Source organism: Macrobrachium rosenbergii, chromosome 35, assembly GCF_040412425.1.
Source record: "Macrobrachium rosenbergii isolate ZJJX-2024 chromosome 35, ASM4041242v1, whole genome shotgun sequence".
NCBI lineage: Eukaryota > Metazoa > Arthropoda > Malacostraca > Decapoda > Palaemonidae > Macrobrachium > Macrobrachium rosenbergii.
Genome location: NC_089775.1, coordinates 5662535 through 5681152, shown reverse-complemented (window position 1 = coordinate 5681152; position 18618 = coordinate 5662535). Strand labels below are relative to the sequence as shown.

The window sequence follows — 18618 nt, the reverse complement described above, 5'->3', positions numbered from 1 at the left end:
GTTGTTGTTTTTCCTCTCTCTCTCTCTCTCTCTCTCTCTCTCTCTCTCTCTCTCTCTCTCTGCTCATAACTGATAAACCAGAGTTCGATTCCATGTGTTATAGAGAGAGAGAGAGAGAGAGAGAGACTATTTTGTAATAGAGAGAAATACATGATTATGCATTCAACGTGACCCAAAATGTTGTCTTAAGAGAGAGAGAGAGAGAGAGAGAGAGAGAGAGAGAGAGAGAGAGAGAGAGAATATTTTGCAATAGAATCACATAATTATGAATTCAAAACAACACAAAATGTTACCTTTAAAGAGAGAGACACAGAGAGACTATTTTGTAATAGAGAGAAATACATTATGACTTCAATATGACACAAAATGCTATCTGAGAGAGAGAGAGAGAGAGAGAGAGAGAGACTATTTCGCAATAGAAAGAAACACATGATTAAGAATTCAACATGACACAAAATGTTATCTTCAAAGAGAGAGAGAGAGAGAGAGAGAGAGAGTGATCAGTGCTCCATCAAAAAGTATAATATCATGTCCGCTACGAGGTCATTCTTCACAAATGATTGAAACCATCACAGAAAAATATCAGATATCTTATCTTCTCTCTCTCTCTCTCTCTAAAGCAATCAAAGGTGCGCAGTTATGTCGAATTAAAACGTAGTAATTTTCTCCGTCGCTAGAATCTCGTCGCCAATTCTCCCACCAATATCTTCCACGATAATAATTGTCTTTATTTTTTCTTGTAAGAAATTGAACTGGTGGTCCCAATTATATGTTTCGTTTTATTTATGTATTTTGCGTCGCCCGTCTGATGATTACAAATAAAATGAACAATCTTCTAAATAATCCTCGCTATGTCTTAGTACGGTATACAGAAAATTGTATTATTATTATTATTATTCAGTAGATGAAACCTATTCATCTGGAACAATCCCACCAAAGGGGCCACTGACGTGAAACTGAAGCTTCCAAAGAATATTAAGGTGTTCATTAGGAAGAAGTAAGAGGAAGTAAAGGGAAATACAGAAAAAAGAGATAACACATATTAAAAAAGAAATAAAAATAAATTAATAAATAGATAAATAGATAAAAAAGTATTAAAACGCAAGAAGAATAGTATTAGGATAGTAATCCATTGTACCTTCGCTTGAACTTCTGAAGAAGTTCAAATCGCACGACATCCCCTGTAGGGATAAAAATCTTTAAAAAAATATTAGTTCCTATGATTTATATCACCAATGGAAACCTGAAATTGGAAAGATGGAAAAGTAGAAGAAAATGACACATAAAATCTTACTTTCTAAAATCATTTTGGACGCGAAGACACGACAAATTGGCAATTTCTCTCACGGTAATTTCCAAGGAATTGTCAAAATTGTCGCGGGGGAAATTACCGAGAGTGTCTGTAATTACTTTGCAGCTTCAGAAGTTGAAACGCTTTAATTTTTCTTTCGAATGATAGTGTCTTCAGTGCACCTCACGTGGTGCACTTGTAGGCGTTACCTAAAGGTCTTTGTAGCGCGCCTTCCGCAGGACCCCTAGCTGCAGCCTCTTTCGTTCCTTTTACTGTACCTCCGTTCATATCACCTGACTTTCCATCCTCTCTAACGATTGTTTCACAGTGCAATTGCTTTGAGGTTTTCCTCCTGTTACACCTTTCAAGCCTTTTACTCTCAATTTCCGTTTCAGCGCTGAATGACCTCAGACGTCCCAGCGCTTTCATCTGATGTCTGTGAAATTAGGGCTGGCGTCATTTGAACAGCCAAGGACAATGTGATGCGTGTTAGGCCGATTAGAGTGAAAATGGAGACAAAGAAGATTATAGTGAGTTCCGTAGAGCTTGTGACTTTCATAGTGGAAGATTGTATTTCAGAAATATATATATAAATATTAGGCTACAATAAGACGGTGTGGTTTAGATTCCAGATTCTTTAATTTACAAAGTACGAGCTTTCGAAGACACACAGTCTTCTTCCTCAGGTACTGATGCACTGACCTAATTCGAGTAATAAGAATATATATATATATATATATATATATATATATATATATATATATATATATATATATATATATATATATATATATATATATATATATATAATATATATATAAGTAGGTTGTAGCCCAAGGTCCAACCTCCTTCTTTCCAGCAACACACCACAGTTGATCAACTACCAAATACTTTATTTTCTTACTAGTCCAAGACACATTTTTAAAGATTACAGATTCATAGGCCAGTGAAAAGAAGACTGGAACTAAAATGAGTGGGGCAGACCACCTAGCTGACTGAAGCATATAAGAATTCAATTGAATTTCAGGATGAGGTCACTGAGTCAGCGGGGCGTGCTGTGATTTACAAATAAATAAATAAATAAATAAATAAATAAGAATCTCACCCCGCTGGTTACAGAGGCGAAGTACAGTGATATAAGATTTCTCTTTAGTCTTCGTTCAGTTTAGCTGAAAACCAAAGATATTGAAACTGAGAGATTTTAGATGAAAATTTCGTTCATGCGTGACAACTCACATTGAATGCTTGTTGAAGGGGGCGGGTGGGGGGACCTTGTGCTAATTTCTCCTCCCCCAACCAATAAATCTTTTTGGCAACGAAAAAATAAAGGAATTACGAAACACAAATAAAAAAATGTTTCTTAATTATTGTGAATTGAAAATATTTTATGTTTGCGGGGGATTTCAAGAGAGTTGGTAATTGGCAATTAGTGATTTTTTCACAAGATTTTCTACCAGAAAGTTTCGAATATGAGAAAGCATCGAACGACGTCATGTATTTCATATATTTTTAGCGCGACGTATTTTAAAAAATGACTTACTAATCAATACGACAACGAATTTTTATATTCATTTTATATGTCAAATTAAACAAAATTTCATCCCATTTTTAGTTTTCTGTAAAAGAAAACTATTTTAGAGATGACTATTTGTCTCGTACGCACTTATTTTGTCCGCCCTCAGATCTTCAAAACCACTGAGGCTAGAGGGCTGCAAATTGGTATGTTGATCATCCACCCTCCAATCATCAAAACATACCAAGTTGCAACCCTCTAGCCTCAGCGGTTTTTATTTTATTCAAGGTTAAAGTTAGCCATGATCGTGCGTCAGGCACCGTTATAAGTGCCAACAACACAGGCCACCACTGGGCCTTGGCTGAAAGTTTCCTGGGCAGTGGCTGAAAGTTTCATGCAGCATTATAAGCTGTACAGAAAACTCGATTGCGCCAAAGACACTTTGGCGCATTTTTTTCACTTGTTAACTTTTGGTCCTGGTTGGTGGTCGAGTCCAGAGGCCCACAGCAGGCCTCTGATTCACTTTAAAATCAACTGAGAGGGACCATGTGATTTAGTGGTCATGACACTTGTATCGTTAGCTAGTGAACCAAGATTCGACTTCCTGGAGAAAGTGAGTACTTTAGGTACGTGGTAGTTAGTTGACTGTAGTATTTCAAAACTGGAGTTAAAAGGGTATGGGTTAACACACACACACACACATATATATATATATATATATATATATATATATATATATATATATATATATATGATTTAAGTATAATCTATATAATTATCAAAGTAATCGTGAAAATAAACAAATATATCAATCTGCCCAAAACAATTATTTGTACGTCCGTATTAATACAAATGTAACCTTCGACCCTTCAGCTTCTGCAATGCCATTCTTCAACCAACAGACAAACCAATCAATCAACTTCTGTATTTTTTACAAGACTTTAAGAGCAGTCGCGTGATGAGCGAATCGTTCCAACATTCTGTCAGCCAAAGATGACGGGAGAACAGTTTTCAGAATCATTACGAGACTGCGGGCTGACAGATGGTTGGGGTGCTTAACGGCTGTTCCTGAAGTTCACGTGCATTCTCTGGAGAGAGAGAGAGAGAGAGAGAGAGAGAGAGAGAGAGAGAGAGAGAGAGAACTGCGTGACAGTGATCGGACGTCATTATGTTCTCAAATGCTGAGAGATCTCATGCGCCGAAAGGTGTCGATTTTTTATCCATCGCTGGGAAAATGACTAAATACAATTTTTAAACCTCGTGGGTGATGTGACTACCTTAGCCGCCGCCCCCCCCCCCACCAGGGGTCCTGGGGTGACAGTGGCTTGGTGTCCGAGTGCTTCAGGGGAGGTTTCCTCCTATGAGTGTTTTGGTGGAGTTAGTTTTGTTTGGACAATACTGAGGATACGTCAGTTAATCCGCTTCGTCTCCTTACAATCCTTTGAAGGACGTGTACAATTGGCGTTCCTCTTGAATGGTTCCAGGGTGATTGTTGTGGTTACACACATTTTACACACACACACACACACACACACTCTCTTGATTTCCTTAACTACACACTGATTGTCCTTTCAACCGATACTATGCAAGCAATTTATCTCAATAACTTCAATTTTTTCTATCTTATTCACTTTCAGAATCCATGCTTCAATTCTATAAAGAAGAGTTGGCTCAACAATCTCTGCATACATGCTAGCTTTAACTTCCATAGACACTCCAAGTCTCTTACTAATCTTTTGTAAACATCCTACTCTCTTTCTTACTTTGTTTAATCAAGAATTGACCTCCTATTGCACCATAACTTATTCATGATATTACTCCCAGATCCTTGAACAAATCAATTGCTTCCATTCTTGTATGTTTCGTGTTTACAGTCATTGTTCCTTCTAGGTACAGACAGTTAATTCCCCCAAAAATTAGGGGAAAAAATGTACCAAATGATGGTTACATGAGAGATCACAAAATAGGCCAGGCAAAAAAAAAAAAAAAAAAAAAAAAAAAAAAAAAAAAAAAAAAAAGGAAGCCTGATTTGTGCAAAAGGTTTTGGAAGAAAGGAAGTGTCTTTGGAAGGAAGTGTCTTTGGAAGCAAAAGCTGGGATGTATGGGATGATTGTTGAGCCAACTCTCCTCTATGGAAGTGAAGCATGAATGCTAACAATGTAAAAATAAAAAAAGGTAGAGATGCTATTGAGATAAAAAAAAAAAACGGGCTGGAGTATTGAGGAATGCAGACTGAAAATATAAATGTGTATGAAAATGAAACATAGAAGTAAAAAGGTGAACCAGAGACTTTGAGGTGGTCTGGTCATGTTGAAAGAATGGAAGATGACAGGTTGGTGAAACGCGTGTATAATTCAGAACAGTTGTTGGGTGAATGAATGAATGAATGAATATGTATATGTATGTATAATAAAATTTTTCTCAAAACAAAACAAGATCAAGATTAGCAGAATTTTTCACAGACCACTGGACTGTGGAATAACCTCCCAGAGGATGTAGTGAAGTTAGAATTTCAGAAGTTTAAGCGAAGATGCAATGCATTACTACCCCAATACTATTCCCCTTGCATTTTAATACATTTTTATCTATTTTTATTTTATTAATTTTTTTTTAATTTGGATTTTTCTTTCTGTATTTCTCTTTAAGTCTTACTTCTCCCTAATAAACACCATATTTCTTTGAAGCTTCAATTTCAAGTCAATGGCCCCTTTGGTGGGCTTGTTCCATATCAATAGGTTTCATCTTCTGAATAATAATAGCAATAACGACAGACTATAATTACACTAGCCTTTGCGACACGAATCAAAAGAAAAAGCCAACATGCCCTGGAATGTATAACAACCGTCCTCGATCTATAAATCTTAGCTAATCAAAAAGACAATGCAAACATTCTCCTAACGACTTAATTATAAGAGACATCAGAGGAACCGACGGCACATAGAGACGAGGTGATTGGCAGCTTTGGGTGGGAGGGAGAATCACAATCTTTGTAGCGGCCCCCTTTTCCTAACCACACACATAAACACATCTAGTGCCGGATGGAAGTCATTTTCTCGCACGAACAGAGTTTGAAGGTCTCTCTCTCTCTCTCTCTCTCTCTCTCTCTCTCTCTCTCTCTCTCTCTCTCTCTCTTTCTTCTTCTTCTTCTTCTTCTTCTTCTTCTTTGTATTCGTGAAGTTGTGTTACTGAGGTTTAATTTATAAAATATAATTGTCCTTTGAGTTGCAACTGAATCTTACAGTTAGTTACATCAATAACAATTTAAATGAAGGTTGTTTTAAGAGTTTTAAGATCATATTTAATGCAGAGGAGACAACAAAAAAACACAATAAGGACAGGGAGAGAGAGAGAGAGAGAGAGAGAGAGAGAGAGAGAGAGAGAGAGAGAGAGAGAGAGAGAGAGACATAAGACACCCTTGTCTCATCGCACTTTTACACCAAACCAGCCACTCTCTCACCTACAAACTAACACATGCTTCACTCCCATCATCAAAGCTATTCATTGCCCTTACCAACTTACTATCAGTACCACAAATCCTCAATACACACCTTCACTTTTCCTCATAGTTACAAACTTATCATACAACTGCTTCATAACAAACGTATGCTCCACACAAACACAAACTCTTCCTTATCTTGGCCACACTGTTCTTCCCCTATCAAAACTCCTGTTATCCCTCTGACCTTAATGACATATATAAAGGGACAACTATTCCTCCCTCTCTCTCTCAGCTGGCTGATGCTAAAGGAAATGTTTAACAGGAAACAGCAGAATGCCAAGTACTAAAAGCACCTTGTCATTTCCTTAGGACATATCCTGTGGCTTCAGATGATTATATATATATATATATATATATATATATATATATATATATATATATATATATATATATATATATAATTATATTTATGAGAATATACACACATATATATATACGTATATATATAATATATACACTTTACACACACACATACACACATATATATATATATATATATATATATATATATATATATATATATATATATATATATATATATATAAATAATCTTCAGCCGTTATTCTAAGACATTTTCAAGCAAACTGCATACAATGGAAACAAAACATTACAAAGTTGATAATTTTACAAACAAGAGGTTAAGAATGCATACATACAACCATTTTAATGCATATAAAATTAATTACATTTTGATTATATCTTCATGCAGAAAATTGCTGTCTATTACATATAAATGTATACGTATGACAACATGTTAGGACATTTCTAATCCGGTACGAGTCCTTTGTAATCAGCTCAACTTACCTATGATCTCATCCAAGGTCAAAGCGTTTCAAAACATTACGATTTCAGACATTAAATGTGGAACATGTTTAATGTAATATTACAATACTACGCAATAAATAAAATTTATTCATGAAATACTGAAGCATGGCGGAGAAATTCACACGAAATACTTTTGTATTTGCAATTAAAATGACATTGTTTACAACCGTCGCCTCTAGGGAGCGTTCGGTTAAAGACAGTCGTCCAAAAGACAGTGTTAATTAAGTGGCGTTCATTCAGTCGACAGAGCTTAAAATATAATATTTTGTGAGTCTTTTTGAGTTTATATTACATTATTTTGTATCTAAATTTAACTAATAGTATTTTATTATTTAAATTAATTAAAATATCCCGCTATAAATCAAAATAATCGTAAAATATCCAGTCCCGACGAGGAAACAAACGAACGAAACGGCACCGCTGTTGTTGTTATTGTTGACGTATTCGTCGACTTTGTCTCGTTGCACCGAGGCGCCCTTTTCTTTCCAATAGTAAGGTAATTATGGCCGTTGTTTCCCTCTGCAATCGATCCCAGTCGCTAGAATAAACATTAAATGACTTAAAACTCTTAATATGACAAAGATGTCGCGTTGGGGAAGGTCTCTGTGGGCGGGGATTGTCAAGGAGGCTTAGGCTGGGCTCAGGCCTGCATAGCCGAGCTGGCATGCCGTAGGGCACGTAGCTAGGGCCTGGTTTAATGGTAGATGGTTTTAATGGAGGGAGACTTTAAGAAATGGGGTCTAAATCTTCGAAGAGTCATTGATTTTGACCCTCCATAAGCAGTAGGTGATAGGAGTAGGTTAAGGCTGCATCTACAGTAGGCCCCATTCATGTAGGGTAGGTTAATATACCTTTACGGATTATCATAGTTTTTTTGGGGGTGGGCCATTAAAATTTGCGGTACATTTGTCTGGCGTTTAAGAATCGTCTCGGAAATGGCTGGAAATATGGAAAATATACACCTAGAATATTGGGGGGGGGGAGGGGAGGGGCCTGCCCCTCCTCCCTGGCCAAGCCAGGCCCCATTCCCTAGGTTAGGTTAGGTCAAAGGGTAGCTTAGGGTAGGTTAGGATGTAGGTTTTGGTAAAACTGAATATTACCTCAGCATTTAAAGTGATTTATTTCTTCCGGTTGTCGACCACAATATTTACAACCTCTTGTTAAGTTATGTTATTTACCATCTTATTTATTTGTTTATTTTGCAGACAAACTGACCATAGGCTATGTATGCTTTAGTTCTTGTGCAAGGTGGTGTAGATGTAGCCTATGAATTTTATTTTGTCAGCAAGACAAGGTTAAATAGCTTCTGTTCATGAATAACAACTGAATCTGTCGTCGGTGTATTTTTCTTATATAGCCTAGGACGAGCTTATAGCAGTGAGATATTTACAGGTTATTATAAGAGATTAGTTTTTAACACTAACTCCTCGTCCAAAAATGTGAGGTGGATAATATTCCCGCTGCGTAACCTGCCTTGGATTTTGTGTTGGTTACACAGAATCAGGAAATGATTTCTCATTTGTAAAAGACCTAAAATTGTCAGATCTTTCGCATAGAAGTCAGATCTTTTACGCAGAAGGCTTACTCTTCCTGATTACTAGTGTGAATATGTTGATGTTTCTGACAGTTCACAAGAGTAACAACATTATCTGTGGCAACTACAGGATTGAAGGTCATGTCTTGAGAAAACAAGACCCATTAGGATGGTAATGCCATCAGTGCAACTCATGCGGTGCACTGCAGGCATTACTTAAGGTTCTTTTCAGCGTCCTTTGGGGCCATGGCTGCAACCCCTTTCATTCCTTTTACTGTGCTTCTGTTCAATTTTTCTTTTTCTATTTGTACTTTCCACCCTTTCCTAACTACTGTTTCATAGTGCAACTGTGAGGTTTTTCCTCCCGTTACACTTTTCAAGCCTTTTACTCTCAATTTCCCCTTCAAAGCTGAATGACCACATATTATTATTTATTATTATTATTATTTCAGTAGATGAAACTTATTCACATGTAACAAGCACACCAAAGGGGCCATTGACTTGAAATTCAAGCTTCCAAAGAATGTTGGTTTCAGCCTCTCACCACAGACCCCACACTGCAGCAGTAACTGATCATGGTACAGAGCCAGTGATATTTCATTGCCCTGGGGAGATGTGAACCCGAGACATCTGAGTGGCATGCCACGACACTAACCACAATACCAGCAGACCATCACTGGTCCTAGGTCATGGCTTTTGACCTATATTTTATATTCCACTCCAAAAAAACAAGAGTAAGACATGAATTCTTATTCATCATCTCCTAATTGCCTGAAATCAGTACCTGAGTGAGCGTAGATGCTGAAATTCAAAAGCGCTTGTCCAGGATTTTTGCTAGATGACAGCTTCATAATATTCCATATATGTATTTCCTGAGGAAAAAAAGCAATCTTGATGAGAAATTAATTTCTCATGCAGTAACCCTCCCTTGCCCTGTCATAGGACACTGGCTGTGATTTTTCCTCTAAATGTCAGGGACAACGTAAGACATCACACAAGACCATTCAAAATGATCCCATAAGCCAGACGTACGTTCATTAGCAAGCAGCATCACAAACCTGACCTTGAAATGGCTGGAAAGTAAATACTTCATTACCTTCTTTGACAGCCTTTAGGCTTGCAGCTATGAGCCGTCTACTTGTGATGACATTTTAAATACAACTAGCAGTATCTAACATGACTTTGACAATGGATATGAGCTGTGACTAATTGAAATTGACAGGAGCTACTTTTGACTTGACTACTTAGCCAAGATTTGGAGGCTTTGTACTTGATCTCTTATCAGTTTAGATAAATGGTCACAGACTTCTTTTTTGTTTATCGTGAGCCTTTCTCTATCATTTATGATACTCTGCAAGTTTGTGTTCAGAGACTTTTGTGGTCATTACTCTGATGCTAGCAGAAAATTTTTTATAGATTGCAGTACATCAAAATGTGGAAACTTCTGAAATAAGTCAAAAGATCTTCCATCTTCCATCTTTGTTCAGGAAGCAGTGGACAGTATTTGAAGTGTTTTAGTATTGCTGATCACTTATACCTCCAAGTCCCCACAAAATGGTACTTACTTCATATAATTTTACAGTATTACTAAAAATGCAATAAATATTAATAAAACTAATGTCATTAAGGAAATTTATCATAGTGTTTTTGGCATAAACAAATTTACTATGCCTCTATTGCTGTAGTCAAATTTATATAAATTTTTATTTATAAATACATATCAATTTTTTATTTCACAGCTGATTTTTAACTAGCTGTTTTGACATTTTGTGCATTTTGTACACCATTAAACTTCAAATACTGACATTCAAAATGATTGCCTGAATTGAATATAATAACATAAAACTTCACCAAGAGCAAGCAAAGAAAACAATCACAACAAACAGCAACAGACATAAAAAAGCTGCTGACACTCGTCGTAAATTGTTTGCCGCATCTTGAAAATGTTCTCATAATTTTCTCTATAATATAGCAGACAGTATGCTAACTTACACTGCCCTTTTAACATAAGCCTTATGATAGTAAACATTCATTTCGCTCGTTTCAGCTGACTGTAGTATAGATGTCCTTTTATGAGGAGGAGCGGGAGTTGCGTTGCGTTTTGAGTTGGTTCAGCAACTGGGAAACGCCCCAAAAGGAACAGTTTTTAGCTGTGTTGGTAGAGAAGGCCGTTCCTCCAGATATTGACCAGCTGTTCCAGGTAATTATGCTTGTATTTCTCACATGGCTTTGTTAATTTATATATGTTTCTTGGAATATTGGAAGGAATGGACATTCATTATTTAATTCTTTTGAATAATAAGTTTTGTTTTTAATATTTGTTAGAAATGGAATTCAAATCTGTTTAGTGCTGATTATTTTATGGATGTTATGCACAGTACTTTATCAGTAAATGTAGGCAGCTTCTGAAGGTATATTGAATTTAATCCTGAGGTGTGAATGATTGTAGGAGGCATCACTTCATCATATTTATTCTTCAGTAATTATTTATACAAACTAGACACAATAAGGTGGTCTACAGTGCCTTCCTAATAGTTATAACATTCTTGATCTTCAGCTAAAATATTTAACACAGTAAACAGAAATCAGGTTTGATGTTTACAGCGTGAACTGATGTTTCCTGTATTCTTGACAGGGCCTAGACCGGCTAAATCTGAACAGCAGCTTCCAGTCAGTTCTGCAGTGCCAATTACGACTGTTTTCCCAGTGGTTCGACGCATGGCCTTGCAAGTACCGCAACCTGTTGCTTGTTAGCCTGGAACTACAGGACCCGAGCTTTGTCGAGAAGTTCCACTTTCTCGTCAATGAGAAGAACGCTGCGGCGAGTGGACAGAACTAACCATTTTTCAACCCAGACACCAACATGCCTCAGCAACACACGACAACAGACCAAGTGAAGTTCTTGGCTCAGTGGTTTACCGCTTGGTCAGAGATGCAGAGGGAGGATTTCCTGCCCATTCTAGTGCAGGCGTATCATCCAAAGGACCACATCAATGGCCTCCTTGGAGGTATCGACTCGCTCAAGATACAGGGCAGGAGACCGTCCCTGTTTGACTGCCAGGTAGTGCCCAGTTTTTCAATGTTTTAAATGGTTTCGAACACGGTACACTTGTTTGTAGATTTAAACTTTGTTCAGTGCTGTCACTGAAATAATTGTTAAATGAATTTTTTGAGATCACTAGAACTTTGTTCAATGAATTTTTTGAGATCACTAGAACTTTGTTCAGTGAATTTTTTGAGATCACTACAACTTTGTTCAGTGAATTTTTTGAGATCACTACAACTTTGTTCAGTGAATTTTTTTAGATCACTAGAACTTTGTTCAATGAATTTTTGAGATCACTAGAACTTTGTTCAAATTTTTTGAGATTTTTGTTCAGTGAATTTTGAGATCACTAGAACTTTGTTCATTGAAATTTTTGAGATCACTAGAACTTTGTTCATTGAAATTTTTGAGATCACTAGAACTTTGTTCATTGAAATTTTTGAGATTTTTGTTCAGTGAATTTTTGAGATCACTAGAACTTTGTTCAACTTTTGTTCAATGAATTTTTGAGATCACTAGAACTTTGTTCAATGAATTTTTTGAGATCACTAGAACTTTGTTCAGTGAATTTTTTGAGATCACTAGAACTTTGTTCAATGAATTTTTTGAGATCACTAGAACTTTGTTCAATGAATTTTTTGAGATCACTAGAACTTTGTTCAATGAATTTTTTGAGATCACTAGAACTTTGTTAAATTAATTTTTTGAGCTTCCAAGAATTGATTTATTTTGTTTTTGTGTTTAGCACTGATTGTCATTTCAGAATTGTACCTTCAACAGAAACTGATTCTTCTTAATAAACAGATAATGAATACAGTATTCCTGTATTTAACTCAATTTGGACCTCGTTTGTAATTTTTGGAGATAACTGAAAGTAGACATTTTAGGAACATGTCCATCAAGATGCAATAATGACCATTTGTTTGACATTCAGTTGATTATTCACATCCAGCACCAAATTTGGAAGCTTTCTCTAATGCAGTTCTTCCTACATTTCAATCTTTCCGTGTTCTTTCAGTTGCCCCCTCTTTGTAATCCATTTATTAAATTGTCATTTCTTTCTCTTACCTTTATCATTCCCATCATCTTGAACACTGTTGCATTATTTTCGTTTTTCTTTCCTCATTATTCTGAGAGTCCTGGGTCCTTATTCTGCCTGTGAAAAATGTTGCAAACTGTATTGAAATCTATTGTTTAGCCAGTTTTTTGTAGGATTCAATTTGCTAATGTTTTGTTATTCTGGATTCAATAAGTTTTAACAATCTTTTCTTGCAAGGGAGAGAAGGTTCCCCATCTTTTCATTTGTCACTGATGCAGAGATTCAAAGTTCACAAACGAATTTCAAAAAGAATAATGCTGTGATGATAATGTTTTCATCACAGTTTAGGTGCTTTTGTGCACTCCATGATTCCTTTGTTTTATGCCAAACTGTGTGACCCTAGAATCATAGGTTTGAAGCTAATACAGTTTTCTTAGTCTTTAATTTTCTTTCTACTTTGTTGTGCATCCATATTTTATATAACATTCTGTATTCCTCCTTACAGTATTATGGTACAACACATATTTGTGGAGGTAAATACACAATGACCACATGGACAAAATGTATTGGAAATGTTTAGTGTGTGTCTTAACTTTTTAGATTTTCTGTTCCATAGGTTCTGTAGTACCAAACTACGACTGGGGATGTTTGGTGCAAACATTTCATTGAGTATCTAGGACATTAATTAGCACTACACCATCTCTACTAATATGTGTTATGCTGTGTTCCATTCCAGTAAAATCCTTCAGAAATAATTTGGAGGTACAGACACCACCCTACTTACGAACATTCAACTTAAACGTTCAGATACAAATGGGATTGCAAATTAAAATTGTTTGAGCTCCCGTTTGCCACCTGTAGGTTCAAATTTTGTTTGGCGTGCCTGTTATGTACATACAGTGCTGTATGTACAGTGTATTGTGTTTTAGATGAAAAAACATACAGTACTGTATTGATTTTATATCATACTGCACTTAGACATGAATAGTACAGCAATCAACTTACAAACAATTCATCATACGAATGGCCGACCGAAACGTAGCTCGTTTGTAAGTAGGGAGTCGTCTGTATATGGTGTTAGCATTTAAAATCAGGTATCTAGGACAATTTCCTGACTTGAAATATCTTCAACAGGTGAAATTATTTCATGACTGGATTGGCAGCTGGACCGAGAACGAGCGGATTGAACTTCTCGAAGAGATACGTCAGATTGATCCAGACTTCATGTCCCAGTACGACAAAGAAGTGAGAGGAGAGTCGTCGAGAGACATCTCTCCACCGGCAGATTGCGGTGAGGAAAGTCAGAACCCACCAAGCTCAGTTAGCTCCCCTCCCAGCACCCTGCCACGCTCTCACAGCCCACATGACTCGGGACTCGATGAACCTCCCAGTGACAGCGATCATACCGAACCCCACAGTTTAGACTCGCATCAAGGTAATGATGATCCGGCCACTCCACAGCCGGGAGGCGACTGTCACTTGATATCCGACAGGGCAACCGTAGCTCAGCCGGTATCTGATGAAGGACCCCAGTCAGAATGTGGGAAAGCAGACAGTGCGACCACCAAAAGTTTAATCATGGCAGAAGATGCTCTCACCCCGACAGATTTGAGTAATGACACGGGGGAACAGTAGAGAGGGGGTTTTATGAGTGGCCAAGGTTCCAAATTGGGTTTTAGTATTAGAGCTTTAGTTAATGGCATGGATGTTGACGTAATCGTTTACAAACTGTAAATTGGTCTTTAACCACCAAGTTAACGCTGGATCAATAGGTCAGTCGATGAACGTGATACATTCCAGGATTGTTCCGTCCTGCCATGGGGATTGTTATTGTATGTAGGATTAAATTTTGTTACAGTTTAGCTTGAAATGCAAAATACAGAATAGTATCAGAGATTATACGGGAAATAACGTTAGCATTGGGTCTTGTGGGTAATTCGCGAATCTCTTTTAAACAATTAGGATAAGTGGGTCGAGGGGATTTGTATGACATAAAGACTGCTGTGAGAGATTACATGTATTACTACTGTTCTTTCTAAAGGACAAAGAAAAAATTGTATGTTGTATGAATTGTATAACGAGCATATGAAGTGTATTTTCATAGTAATCTGGAAGATGGTTTGTCAGCGGCATCACACAGCTATTCCACCATCAGTTAATGTGTGTTCAAAAATTTCAGTGTATGGTAGCTGATACTTGAAGTGTGATACGCCATTACTTTTTCTGTCACTCTGAAGTATTTTTATAAGCACAGTACAGTCCAGTCTTTTGAAAAAACACGTACAGTAAATGTTACAGACGTAATTTTCTTCATCAGTTTCAGTAAGAACATTTGTTGGAGTTGTTTTGTAAATGAGGTTAATGAAATATATTTTGAAATATACTTTACACATAGATGGGTTTACTTATAGAAAACATTCTCCCAGTCTTCCGTAAAACATCATATAACAAAGTATACTGAAAGTATATTTGAGGACAAATGTATATAAAAATAGAGAGATTCAACCTTCACAGTGCAAACAAAAGTTAGGTGGCCAACCCTACACTAGTTAAAAATGTATCCAATTGTTATGTTAAATCATAGTGTAAAGCCAAGCAGAGTAATCCTATATTTTTAAGACGATATTTCATATTCTAGGTGACACTTGTTAGTGAGAGATGCCTACCCAGGGTTTGGAATGGAAACTTCGGCCTGAGATAAGGAAGGAACTTGTGTTATGGACAGAGATCGGAGCTCTGAATAGTGAAAGAAGTCCATCACTCTTTCTCCATTCTCTCTCTCTCTCTCTCTACAGCTTTCAGATGTTAAGCTTATCATTTGTATGTGCTGATGCAACATTTAGTAGTCTTCCCAATGCAAAGGTTAACATTATTGGGACCATAATTTTAACTTCATTTGCATTTTAAACTTCCATCATGTCTGTGAAATAGTTTCAGTGCTGATGCATTTTGTATTGATATAACTAGCAACCACAGGGGTCTCATTGCTTGCAAATCTATAATATGGTGATTAATCTTGTAGCAAGTAGACACTGAATACAGGCACTCCCATACTCACTGTACAAATATATTAGGTGCATTTTCAAATCTTTTGATACTGACAAACAGTAACTGAATATAAAAATGTAAGACTTTTTACAATGTATTTGTTAAAGTCAGGGCCTCCAGTGATGCTTTTATAACAGTTATACTGAATTATCACGCATAATATTTTGGTAACATTGTGATTTCCCAGTAAGCAGAAGCATGGGCCAAGTCTCCTACAAATGTACCATTTACTGATGTATGTTTTCCACGATGATTTGTGTCAAACTAGAACATCTTATCAGATTTTTTATTACATATTGGAAAGCAGGTAAATGGTACTTCATAATGTGATTCTGTAGACTACAGTACCTTCCTGAAACTAGTGATTTTGTAAGCATTCCAGTTGTACAACAAAGTTAATGTTGATAATACCATAGTTTAAGCTAGAGAGTATATTCATTGTGACTCCATTTTTGTTGAACACTTTTTACCAGCTTTAACTCTGGCATTTAAAATATGAAATTGTTTTTCAGTAATCATTTCATAAGAGGACTTGTTTATTGTGATGGGTGTACATTGTTTATTTGTGTAATTTTAAGTACAGAAATTGTCACTTTGGTCATCTACTTTTTAACTTTGCTTCAGCATAAAGTAGCATAAGTAGTTGCTGATTTTTCAAAGGAGATAGGATTGGCTTAGAAGTTGCTTCTTGTTTGTAACTGAATTAATTGCAGTTAAAACTTACAAGTACAAATGAAGATTGTTTGACTACTGAATTTTTCGATGCAAATTAGGCTTTTGCTAAGAAGGTACTGGTTTTATCAACTGTGCCGTTTTTTTATAAACAAAGACTGGATTTAGATACTGTAACCGACTGAATTTTTTGTAAAGTCATCCCATTCAACAGATGGGTATCTACTGTACTTTCTTTGGTTACAGTGTGTTGGTAACTGTGAAAAAATGGACCATACATTGTTAAACCCCTGCATAATGAAAATAGTGTCATCATTGAAGAAAAAGTAGTTTTAATATATTTTTGAAAAGGTTGTCTACTTATATATATAAGGATGAAGTCAGGGTTTTAATAGTCAGTATTTTCCGTGCAGGATTAGGATTTGATATTAAGCCTGGGAAACATTCCATAATGTCTTTGTGATGTGGTTTGATCACAAGAAATTGGTTTTATATGAAACAAACTGCTAGCTTCACGACAGAACACTTCACATGACATTTCTCAGAGTCACAGATGATTCATTTAATATGACCAATTTAGACATGAAAGTAAATTGCTAAAAGCCTCAGTTGCGAGGACATAAATTTCTGAATCACAGATTAATGTTACCATTTTGGTCAGTCAGCTGAAATCCTGGGAATGTGTCGTGTAAAAATGGCTGAATTTGTGATAACGCATCTACCTTGCTTTTAAATCAGCAGGAGAAAAATTATTTGTGAATTCTAGTTCCAAAGAGTTGATATAAAACAGGCGGTATTTAACACGATGTTAAGGTATCCCCAAGGCATAACTTGAGGATGTGAAGAATTCTCCAGTAATCTACTTATTTGTATTGCAGGGTTTCTTGCATAGTTGAAAATGAAGTTTGTAAATGGTCACAGTGTAAAATGCATTTCCATAGTTTTGGAAACGGGCTAATATTCTACGTAGCACAAAGTGGTTTTGGAAGTGGAGCGTGGTGAGGTTGAGACAAAGAAATAGGTCTGTCATTTGTGTAATCAAAACGTAACCGACTTCGATTGTGAATCAACATACATAGTGCTTGTTGCTGTCCATGGATGTTATTTAGTCCTTGCTGTATTCCAGTACAGCGCAATATTTACTATATGGGATCATTATAAGGTGAATGTTGATTTTATAAATAAATGTTTAATGAACATTTTTTATACGTTGTTTTGTTCATCCCGTTGCGAATTGTCGTCTCTCGTGGTCTGGGTTCTAGGTAGAGATTTCTGAACCCTGGGAGCTTTGTTAAGTAGAAACCTATTTGGGGAGGTTTGACCTTAGAAAATTGATGGCTAGGTCAGTGGTGTGGTTTGGCCAATAATGCTAATAAATGACTTACATTTTACACTATATTTTGTGTGATCACATTAAGCAAACCTTTTGTCTTTGCTTATTGTTTTAGTCTGAATTGTGCTCTTGTGTACATGTTTAGGCAATACTTTACTGAAGGCGCTGAATAATAATAATCCTGATGGGTTCCAGCGCTTGGTCTTCGAGACCTAAATTTCATAATCAATCAATACATTACTGAAGATGATCCCGTTAATCTGTAGGTGGTGAGGGAGATATCTCTTAGGAGTGTCTTAACCAACACGTATACTACCACTGATCTTCATTCAGATGAATTTCATTACTTTTTTTAGTTGTTTTGCTTATTCTTTCCACCTCTAGGTTTAATGATGATTGTGTGGTACAGGTATTGGATTCTTCACGCCATACAGTACTGTGTCATTGCCATTGTTTGGACCACTTTTCTCATAAGTGAGACTTAATCAGGTTTCTAAATATTTTAGCTTTAATCAGGAGTCTCAAAAAATTATTCTGAACAAGCCAGGCCTTCCCTGGCCAGTTTAAATAATAAACATGAGCATAAGTTGACTACAAGGTATGGGGTAATGATAGTGGTTCCATTCAGCCCCTAGCTTCCACCCCTTTCATTCCTCTTACTACACCTCTGCTCATATCCTCTTTCTTCCATCTGACTTTCGACCCTATCCTAGGAACCGCTTCACTGTGCAACTGTGTTGAGGTTTTCCTCCCGTTACACCTTTCAAATGACCTTTACTCTCAATTTTCCTTTCAGTGCTGAACGAACTCATAGGTCC

At 36.5% G+C, this 18618-nt stretch overlaps 1 protein-coding gene across 6 annotated transcripts in view; it reads left to right on the top strand.

The window, feature by feature from the left end:
• Nucleotides 1–17673, top strand: part of LOC136856427 (uncharacterized protein C14orf119) — a 31662-nt gene extending 13989 nt beyond the window's left edge. The window contains exons 1-5 of one of the 6 annotated variants that reach the window (XM_067134296.1): nt 7515–7624; nt 10710–10862; nt 11298–11723; nt 13882–14038; nt 15386–17673. In XM_067134296.1, coding sequence (XP_066990397.1) covers nt 11526–11723; nt 13882–14038; nt 15386–15399 — 369 coding nt within the window. In that variant the 5' untranslated portion in view covers nt 7515–7624; nt 10710–10862; nt 11298–11525 and the 3' untranslated portion in view covers nt 15400–17673. Of the gene's footprint in view, nt 1–7514; nt 7625–10709; nt 10863–11297; nt 11724–13881 lie in introns of those variants that run through there. The other 5 variants (XM_067134294.1, XM_067134295.1, XM_067134293.1 and 2 more) reach the window with 5 other exon arrangements.
• Nucleotides 17674–18618: the final 945 nt, after the last annotated feature.